Source organism: Micromesistius poutassou (assembly GCF_964030765.1).
Source record: "Micromesistius poutassou genome assembly, chromosome: 8".
In the NCBI taxonomy this organism is placed as follows: domain Eukaryota; kingdom Metazoa; phylum Chordata; class Actinopteri; order Gadiformes; family Gadidae; genus Micromesistius; species Micromesistius poutassou.
Window position 1 is genome coordinate 17,634,019 of NC_140278.1, and position 11,374 is coordinate 17,645,392.

The 11,374-nt window shown below is 48.0% G+C and overlaps 1 protein-coding gene across 1 annotated transcript in view; it reads right to left on the bottom strand.

The window, feature by feature from the left end:
* Positions 1–10,907, bottom strand: part of ephb6 (eph receptor B6) — a gene marked incomplete at both ends in the record, with an annotated part of 25,574 nt that extends 14,667 nt beyond the window's left edge. The window contains 4 exon segments of the mRNA XM_084471961.1: positions 2,305–2,600; positions 4,631–4,800; positions 6,249–6,521; positions 10,845–10,907. Coding sequence (XP_084328087.1) covers positions 2,305–2,600; positions 4,631–4,800; positions 6,249–6,521; positions 10,845–10,907 — 802 coding nt within the window.
* Positions 10,908–11,374: the final 467 nt, after the last annotated feature.

Below are 11,374 nucleotides of genomic sequence, written 5' to 3' on the forward strand. Positions count from 1 at the left end.
CATAGGTCCTTCATGTCTGTATGCTTTTCATTTTTGCACTTTCCTGTTTCCTGTTAATTATATACATATATATATATATATATAATTACCTGGCAATTTCCTCCCGGAAATGCTCCGCTGATACGGGAGGAAAAATAGCCTTTTAACTACCAGACGCAATAATAGATATATATATATATATCAATATTTCCTGCATTAATAGCCTGCCACTTTGAGTTGGTGCAGGTACATGTCAGCCAGTGTGTTCTACCTGACAGGTGTATGAAGTGGTATTGACTGAACGACGGACCACTGCTCCAATATTGCTTCCTCCAGGTGTGTGTAGGAAGTTGCCAGAGTAAATGAATGAAGTGTTTCAATAGAATCTGATGTAACATTATACATATATCTGCCCGGCACCTATTGCACTCCCAGGGTACACTCCCACTCAAAGCTTCCTGAGGAGGTAGGATTTCACTTGAAACTGAAATCGTGTGAAAGAACACTCGACTTGATTTAACAAAACAATTTAAAACTCACAAATAAATAAGCGAAAAACAATCCAAAGCTGAAAAACAAACGAGTTGTTCCACTTTTGACATTTTCTTTTCTTCACACTCCCCCTCCCCACCCCCCCACCCCCCCCACCCACACACACACATACACACACACACACACACACTTCCCCAGGGCCCCTGTGGAGCGCGGACCCTGACGACATCACAGATAGCCGTCCCTGGAACCGCCTGTTGTTTCCGTTTCTCTGCGCGTTCATTAGTCAATGAACTGATCAACTAAACATAATCCAATGAGCGCCTCAGCGACGTGGTGGGCTGCTCATTCATAGGGGCTCCTTTCATCACCCCCTGTCTGGTCTCTGCTGTGGTACTGACCCGTTAGGTGGGGGGGGGGGGGGGGCGGTGATGGGGCGGGGGTTATTTGTCAGTAAATATCAGTCCGATGCAGACAAACACAAATGGCGGGGGCCAGGGCACAGACATAAAGCAAAAAGGAGCATAAAGACATTTCACAGTTGACTTGTCAGGGCGGGAGGATTAATTGTGTAGAGTTGACCCCCCCCCACCCCCGCATTAGGAGCTTGTTGTGATTAGTAGGAAAGCCATTAATGGTGGAGTGGTGGGAGAGACCTTGGCAATGTTCATCTCTCTGCATTACATTAGACAACTGGTGGTGGTAAGGAAAACTTTGTCTGTGAGGGTGTCTGTGAGAGTGTGTATGTGTATGTGTGTGTGTGTGTGTGTGTGTGTGTACATGCGTACGTGCATGCATGCATGCGTGCATGCGTGTATATGTGTGTCTGTTAGTGTGTGTGTGTGTGTGTGTGTGTGTGTGAGGACACGATGCCATGCAAATCCATAGACACATAACACACAACCGCGTCACTGGATGACATAAAGAGACAGTACTCTGGCAATTACCAAGAGGCAGAGTTATGTACAGTACAGCAATGTAACAATTCATTCCCCGCCAACGCTGCCTGGAGTATCTTTAGTCTGGGTCCATTCCTTGAGTCATTAACTTGCAACCACTTATCTTTCACCCTCATTCCGTCTCTCCCTCTCTCCCTCTCTTTCCTCTCCACTCCCCCCCTTTCCCCCTGCGGTTTCTGTCACTCGTTCACAGACGACTGGCCATTACATCTCTATGACCTAAATGTGTCACATCCTTCCCACAATTCCTCTCTCGCTCTCTCTCTTTTGCTCTCCCCCTCTCTCTCTATGGCTTGCTCTCTCCCTGCCTCCTCCCCCTCTTCCCATACATCCCTGTTCGGTCCTCTGGCACTGTTCTGTAGAAACTGTAATGTTTGTCCTCCCCAACTCTCCCTTCTGATACTAGTGAACTCCCCGACACGCATTGCAAAGCGGACTTTTATAGCGTCTAAATTTTAATGATATGCGAGTGTGTGTGTTTCTTTGTGTGTGTGGTGTCTCCCATGACTGCAATCAGTGGTAAAACCTGAACACACACACACACACACACACATGAAACCGCAAACACACACAAGCTCTTAAAATAGCAAACAGCTCCAATATGGTTTCTCCCTCTGCCCCCTCCCCCCTTGGCCCCCCCATGTCAGAACTGCTGGGGATCAGAGTGACAGCAGCTCTTCTGCGATGGTGACTCAGGGGGGGGGGAGAGCACGATGGGGGCTGACAAGCTGGCAAGGTGGGCGAACATACAAGCTCCCGGGTCGGGAACCCGCCATGGTTTTCATAGTGTCGCTGTAACATGGGGTACGACCATTTGACACGATCTGATCCATAACTGTGCGGTTGAAACCCTGGTCTGTGAGTCTGGATGTACCTAGGCAGGCGGAGCCGTTGACGTTGGGCTCGTATCCCTGGTCGCAGATGCACCCTCCCACGGGCACCATCCACTCCCCCTCCGCGTTGCAGTGCATGCGGGGGGCGGTGCCCGTCTGCGGTTGGCTGTGCAGCACGCAGGTCCCGCCCACGGGCACCAGGGCGGTCGGCTCCGCCCCCGACGGCGTGGCCGGGTAGGACGCAAGATAGCGGTTGGTGGCCGGGCAGCGGCGGTAGAATATGGACACGCCCATCAGGGAGACGCAGGCGCCGCTGTCGACGACAGCCAAGACGAACCTGAAAGGACGACCACCAGAGAGTTAGCATTAGAGTTAGCCTAGAGCGTTAAGATGGAGGGTTAGTACAGAGCAATAACATACAGAGTTAACATGAAGAGTTAACATAGAGAGACAGCATAGAGGGTTAACATAGAGCGTTAACATGAAGAGTTAACATAGAGAGATAGCATAGAGAGTGGAGTTGTAATGGTTCCCATCAGAAAATGTTAACCGTGCATAGATTTAAAATATGGTTCGGCAGAATAAAAAAAAGGTGCCGGATTTTAACAAATTTTGGAGTCACAGTGATGTAATTATTATGAAACAGTGAGAGGGTATTTTAGTGGGACTTAATTACATGTTTTTGTTTGACTGAAGCCAGTGGGGGCTAAACGTTACCATTGTTTCTATCTTACTAACTCTCCCTACAGCCTAGACTGGGTAGCCCCGCCCGTTCTGCCGGCGATTTGAGTTCGCCCTGCAGAAGGGTCTGGAGAAGAGCAATACATTTCTTTCTAGTTTCGATACGTTTTTGCGGGTGCCAATCACCAAGCTGGCTTTTCCCCCTTGCTCGCTATTGGCTGGTTTAACACAATGACAACAGGGAAGCGACGGCAAGCAGCCAATTGTGTACAAAGTAAATTTAACTCCACCGGTTGATCACGCCTCTTGTGCTGAAGAAAATGACAGCAGCTTCCCCAGACCAACGTGCAATCTACGATTGAGCTTGGTCTGGCAATAGCGAGGCTACCTACAGCCTACAGCCAAAAAATATCAACCAACTCAGATACAAGGAAATTATTAAAGGTTTGGGCGTGGCATTAAAGGACATTTCAACACACGGTTATGATTAATGCTCTTTAAGCCCATTGGTAAAGTTTGTTTTTTACTTATAGATTCATCCAAACTTTTAAAGGTGTAGGATGTGTAGAATGTTTACATGCATAAATCACGCAAATAGGCCACAAACAGGTTGTTATTGAACTTCAAAAGCCAAACCTTCCCAGGCTCTCTCTCTCTCTCTCTCACTCTGCGTAGAACAGCCTGTAGGCTGAATTCTGTTTTATTTGTAGTGGCCGGTTTTACCAGAAGAAGGGAAGGAATGTACGAAGGTAAGGTACAAGCTCAGATGATGGAAAAGTGTGTTTTTTCATAACTTTTACATTTGTACATTTGAAGTACATTATATCCACTCATGCATCTCCCAGGAATTCATGATGCCTACACCTTTAAAGGAGAGACATACAATAGTACAAAAATATTCTCTTTCATGTTACGTCAGACATTCATAGAGCAAAGAACAAAGAACAGAGCCTTTGATGCCAGTGTGCCTACCCTGAGTTTTAAAAGATTTTGCAAATACATATATATATATATATATATATATATATATATATATATATATATATATAAATACTGAACAGAACCAGAAACCTTGACCACCGACTGTGAATCGAACCACGTCTCACCTGAACCGTTACACCCCTCATAGACTTAGCATAGAAAGTTAGCATAGTGAGCTAACATAGCGAGTTAGCATACAGAGTTATCATAGTGAGCCAGCATAGAGAGTTATCATAGTGAGCCAGCATAGAGAGTTATCATAGTGAGCCAGCATAGAGTTATCATAGTGAGCCAGCATAGAGTTAACATGGAGAGTTAACACCGTGAGTGAGCAGAGAGTTAGCATAGAGTTAAGGGTCCCATGATATGCCACCAGGTGTGGTGTGATTAGCCGTTACAAGCTGTTTTGAAAATCAGACATCACAGGTGGGCATGTCCATCTAGATGTGTGCTGCATAGATCAGTCTACCAGCCTGCCCAGTGGACTGTAGCAAACGTTGCTCATCCATCCGTCACACATCTAGGTGGACACGCCCACCTGTGATGTCATAAGACAGATTTCCAAAACGGCTTGTAACGGCTAATCTAATGTCATGGGACCCTTAACATAAGATAATCAGCATAGAGACTAAGCCTAGAGAGAACCTCTCTATGCTATAGCCTTAAAAAAAGAATGACAACCATGGGCAGTTAGGCGATGGTTACCCGTTGCGCGTTAGCGGGGCGAAGCTGCGCGTCTTTATGTTGATCCGCTGGTAGCGGTTGGGCTGGTACTGGTGAGGGGAGCTCGGCTCCACCTTGGAGAAGCTCTTGTCCGCCGCGATGGTGTCCACCTTCACCCAGCCCTCCCTGCTCTCCTTCTCCCCACTGGAGGGCTGGTGGAGAGGGTGTGTGGGTGGTGAGAGCAGGCGGGGGAGGACAGAGTGGACAGCAGATGAGTACCGCAATGATGGGGGGGGGGGGGGGGGGGGAGGGGGGCGGCGGGGTGGATGGATGGAGGAGAAGAGAGGCGGAGGATAATGAATGGCCGACAGCGAACGAAATGACGTGAGGAGAATGTGCACAGAGAGGAAGGGGGAAATGGAGAACATGGTTGTTAAAGGAGTAGTGGGCTGCACATCTACAGACTTATGAATTATTCATGGTCAAATACACAACGGGAAGAATGATACGAATGTATCACCAACAAAAATAATGATTGCATTTGTTTTGTTTTTTGTTATGTTTACGTAACGCGACCTAGCATTATGTGTCAGTGGTTTACATTAAATGAGTCCCATTAAGACGACTCCACCAATGCTCCGCTCTCTCCCCCTGCGTGAGTCGGCAAGTCTTCCCTCATCAGGCTTTCATTTGCATGTTTAAAGAGTGTCTCTCCATCCCCAAGGAGGAACGCATTCCTGTACCCATGCTGCCTCTCTCATTCCGTGACTGTAACACCACATGGAAACTCACGCCACAAGGCCTCCTTTGCACAATCTCCTATCTCTGAGGCACGAAAACACACAAACAACCAAACCCGACGACTTGCAAAGTGCACTCGCCGTCGGTGACCGTTAAGTTTGAGGCTAGGCTAACTTGGAAATGTGCCAGGGCTGATTTTCCGCTGAAGTTTCTGTCAGAGGAAATATAATTGCTGTGACGGAGTGAGAGTAAACGTCCTACCACACTGACTTATGGGTATATTTTGTAAAGCAAAACAACAGCCTCTCAACAGCTGTTTCACAACACTGATCCTGCCATCGCGGCAGCCATGACAGCTGATGTTGGCAGGCCTGGCTGTAATAATGATGGTAATTATAACTTCTCGAAGGAAATGGGATGATGAGCCGCCCTTTTTTGTTTGGGTATATCGTGACAAATCTGTAATTGACATTTCCCATTCATAAAATGCTCCCCCGTAATCTCGCTTGTGGACCCTGAGGCGAAGTTTCCATAAACACACACACACACACACACACACGCACACCCACACACACGCACACCCACACACACACACACACACACAGTTAGTGTCAACAGTTGCCTTTAATTTCAGATTCACCCAAGGTTGTTTGAGATGGTCTCATTTCATTTGAAATATTAACATGATCTATGTGTTTATTAGCCTATTACAGGATGTGTAGGTTATGTATGTTATTTGAGATATCCTCTCACCTTCGTTGGTCTGAACTAGGCAGTTATAATCAATGTGTTTCATTATTTGACAATCAAACCAATTAATTGTTTTGCAGCCTAGAGGGGGGGTATAGTAATAATGTAGTGGTTTTGTAATATTATATTATACATCCTGGACTCGTTTCATGTCCTCTTTCCTTCCTACCTCGGCTGCCCATGTTCTCTCCAGCTCCCTCTGGGAGTCCGCCTGTTTGTAGTAGAGGGTCAGCGTCTCGCGACAGGTGGGCGACGGCGAGCGCAGGCTGGCACAGTCACGCACGGAGAAGCGCAACGTGACGAACACCCGCGGCGCCGAGTCCCGGAACAGGAAGGGTGTGGCCAGCCAGTTGTCTTGGAGACGGGGGTTCTGGTTGACGTTACACACTTCGAAGGTCCGGATGAGTTTCCCTCGGTCGTCCAGAACGCTCACCTCGTCCCACTGGTAGCAGAGAACGTTGTTTTGACACTATGTTAATACATCTTTGTGAAACAGAAACACCATGTTTACAGGCAATCACGAGCTGTTGGGTGTTTACAGAAAAAATGTTTACAGTTTTTCTAGAACGAAATCAATAAAACATGTAGGCACCAAGGTCGGGTGTTTTTTCAAAATCCACGCTAAAGATAACAATGGCTAGCATACAAACTAAATAAAGTGAAGCCAACAAAAATGTCATTATTCATCTATGTTATTTTTCCTTGACATTTTTGTTGGCGTCACTTTGTTTTGTATCAATGCTAGCCATTCTCTTTGAACACAAAACGACCTATTCAAGTATTATCATGAGGTATAGGCTGTACATATAAGCCTAGTGTAAGAAAGCATTTTATACATTTACAACAGATCCAGGTCATCTCCCCTATGTAACAAACACTGGATACACTGGTATAAACAAATCAATTATATGTTCACTGTTGTAAACTAAACCATTTGACCATTTGAATTAATGTTGCTTGAAATATGTTGCATTGTCACAATCCAAAAAATCCAAGAAATATAAACAAAATGCCTACAATATTGAAAGTCTAAGACGTAGGATACATGATTAATGGATAGCTTAACAAAATCTCCGCTTTTTTTTTCTCTCAGATTGATGCTCTTTCTTTCAACACAAGCTAAAGGCGCGTTACGTGAGATGCTAATCGGAGCCGCGCAGCCCTGCGGACATAAAACCCTGACTGGGAGCCGTGTCAGACGAGTCAAAATGTAAATGTGAGTGTCAGGGGTTTTGGTTTCAGCCAATTATTCAGCGCGGCGCCTCTGAGGATGAAAAGACAGAGCTGTGAAGCCGGTGTGGCCGTGAGTGACAAGCGGAGCGTTTGCTGTTGTAATACAGAGGAATTATGTATTAGGCCTCATCATCATTATGCTCTCTGCAACAATAGAGGCAGCACAAAGCACGTCCCCCTCGCACTGAGACTCTGGGCAGGTGTGTGTGGGGTGTTGCTGTGAGGTGTGTATCTATGCACACACACAGATGTGTGTGTGTGCTTACTTGTGTGAGTAAATGTGTGTGTGTGTGTGTGTGTGTGTGTGTTTGCCTACATGTCTGAGTCCATTTGTGTCTGCTTGTCCCCTCACGTCTTCCTTGTAGACAATAACACCCCTACCGTCTCCTCATAAAGGTGTGTGTCATCCCTCATGACTTCATTCACATCTTATCCTGCTTTTGGGACGATGCCAATACAAGGTCTGCTCCCTCTCTACAGAGACCAGAGTCAGAGGCCTGCTGAGGGCCCCTGCCCCACGCCCAGAGCCCCCAGACCCCTCTCTCTCTCTCTCTGCTGGGCCATACATCAGGGGAGACCAGGAGGGGGGAGGCAGAGTAAAGGGAGGGAGCCAGGGCATGGGGGAGTGTGTGTTGTATGTGTGTGAGCTTGGGGGTGGGGGGGGCTGGGGGGGGGTGGGTGTGGGAGATGAAGAGGAAGCAGATGGTGAGAGGAACGCAGCATAGGGGTCGAGGGAGAGAGACGGAATGGAGACGCGCATGTCGTGCATACTTATTAGTTATGACTTATAACCTATAAGTGTGTGCGTATAAATTTGTGTGTGTATAAATGTCTGTGTGAAAGGGAGGGGGGGGAGAGAGAGAGAGAGAGAGAGAGAGGAGGAGGTGGGGCGGGGAGGGATTGGGGGGGGGTTGGAGCTCAGGGCGAGGTGGCACCTATAAAAGCCTGACTAGTTTGGGAGAGTTTCGAGCAACCCCTGAGTGCTGCTCCTGGCATGAGGCGTCGCGTGCTTCAGACTGCTGTACCTCAGCGCAGAACACACTCACACACTCCCTGCTCCCATTCCTCCATGTTAGGAACAAAATGGACAGATTGGGGAGGAGGGAGGGGAGGAGGGAGAGCTGGATGAAGCGATAGAGGAGAGAGAGAGAGAGGAGAGAGAGAGAGAGAGAGAGAGAGAGAGGGAGAGAGACTTATCGTGGTGATTTAATTTGAACTGAAATCCCAGAGAGCGACGCAATCTCGCTCCAGTGGCAAAGGACATGAAGGGGCACGGCCCCCGGAACACAGCCAGCCCACACACACACGCACACACACACGCACGCACACACACACGCACGCACGCACACACACATACACACATGCATTTAGACACACACGCACATACACAGATGTATGTACTCACACTCAAAAACCCAAACATACACACACACACACGCATACACACCAAATACACGCATAAAGACGGACGCAAAGCCTAACTTCGATGCGTAAATGCGCTTCATGCACACTGGTCCGCACAAAACACACACACAGAGAGACTGAAACAAAAGGAGAAGACGAGAGAGAGGGAAACCAAACAATTGGAGGAACGAGGAGGAGGTTTCCTAGACGATGTCAGGGCTCGTGAGAAAGGGAGGGGGGCGGGGCGGGGTGGGGTGGGGTGGGGTGGGGGGAGGGACAGGTAGATGGGAGCAGATATGGTGAATGAATAGAAGAATGAGAGCATGGCTGCTGCGTCTGCGTCTGCCAGCGAGGAGACAAGGGAAGGTCACACGCAGCCGAGGAGACAGGGACGGTCACAAGGAGCCGGGATTAGTTAGAGGGGCAAGCAGTAGCAGCCCCAGCAGCAGCCCTGTTTGAAGCCACAGCCTGGTGGTGTGTTAGTCAGAGGAGAGGAGGAGACGGGGGGGGGGAGTGGGTGAGGAAGGAGCAGGGACCCAACAAGGAGCAGCCAAGACGGCAGGAAAAAATAAATATCCACAGAGCCTCCAGCCAACCACAAGAACAAACGATGAAGGAGGGTTAAAGAATCTCTGTCTCTCTGTTGCGCTCTCTTTCTCTCGCTCTGTCTCTCTCTCTCCCTCTATCTCTCTCTCTCTCTCTCTCTCTCTCTGTCTCTCTCTGTATTGCTCTCTTACTCTCTCTCTTGCGGTCTCTCTCTCTCTCTCTCTCTTGCTCTCTTGGCCTCTCTCTCTCTGTCTCTCTATCTCTCTGTCTCTCTCTCTCTCTTTCTCTCTCTCTCTCTCTCTCTATGTCGGTTGGACTCGGCCCTCCCATGGCTTGCTGCCCCCGGGTCAAGTCACCATACCTCCTACTCAGAAAGCCTTTTCATCTATGAAACATGAAATAGTGCATGCACAACGCGTACAGAGACCGAAGCCCCCCCAGCCACCCCCAACCCACACACACACACACACACACACACACACACACACACACACACACACACACACACAAACTAGCCAGCTGGCCGTATGTGGAGCTGTCCTAACGAACAACAACCCTGACCTTTACTAATTACAGAGGACGTTTAAGGCAGCTATCTGCAGACCTTCCCTGGAGTAGATAGCGTAGCACAATGCTAGCTGATACATCTACTTTACCGTCGGCTGACAGATGTGGCGGATAGGAAAGTGTGTCAGCGTGCGTGTGCATGTGCATGTGTTATGTCCCCTTTTCAGCTCACACGCATGATTAAAAATAGACAGGGATGTCTTTCGACGTATTTACGGGCAATTAGTAAGAGTAGAACGCCGTGGTTTCTCCCCTTAGTCAGCTGTGATCTGTGCCATGCTCCAAGTGATTTTATTATGGGCCCCTATTTCTGTTCACACTATTAAAACGTCCACATATATAGCATGTTGTAGCTCTACCTAGTTTGCGTTCCTTTCTTCATAATGTACTCCAGCAGTCACTGGAAACATGTGGTCCTTGGTTTGTTTAGTTCTCAGTGCCAGCGTCTTTACATCATGCCGTTCCATGCAGCCTACAGATGTATGTGCTGTGAGTATCCCCGGCCAGCCCGGTCAGTGCCAGCCCGGTGACAGTGTGGATAAAGTTGGTAATATAGAGACGTGGGCGTGTCCCCGCCGCATTAGGGCCCAGCCTTTCACAGATGAATGATTTTAACTGACCCAAGATTTGACCCAAGTCTAGTCACGCAAACACATGCACACACATTTGCGCATGCTTAACCACGCACACACATGCCCCTCCCCCCCACCTCCCACACACACACACACACACACACACACATACCCTTGCTGACATGCACACACACACACACACACACACACACACACACACACACACACACACACGCTGACATGCACACACACACACACATACACACACACACACACACACACACACACAGACACACACACAAACACAGTCAGTATATGTCGACACTCATTTTAGTATCATAACATGGAATTCCACCTATGCGATCGTATCTGTCTGGCCGTTTGGTTCACATGGGGCGTGTTAACATGTTAACATGGTGATAGTGTGTGTGTGCAGGCCTCACCCCTGTGTCTGGGTAGGTGGTCCAGCCCAGCTCTGAGGTAGACTCTGTGGTATCCAGCAGCATCACTACAGGGGAAGGAAAGAGAGAGAGAGAGAGGGGTTGTTCATTGAATACAAAGAGAAGAGAGACTGCATTGTAAATATAACACCACACTGCATAGTTCCGTGACTCCACCACAAAGCAAAGTTTCCACTTAGCTGAGGCTTCAGATGATCCACAAAACTCAAAGCCTCTCATAAATCTCAACACCAAGCTATGTGAACCAGAATATGAATTATGGATACCAATGTCAGGGATTGATCAATATCCATGTAGTATTCTCTATAGGGTCTACTCTGGGGATTGTAGTCGTGAACCTTTTATTTCTAGCAGTGCACAATATTCTTAGCCTGGAAATCCAGACCCACATCTAGAAAGCTGTAGGGTTTGGCAACGAATAATGAAAATGGCCTAACTCGAGGGGCGGCACCAAGCATGCATTTGAAAATATCACTGCACGCAATTGGATAACACTACGACCAATCAGAAGA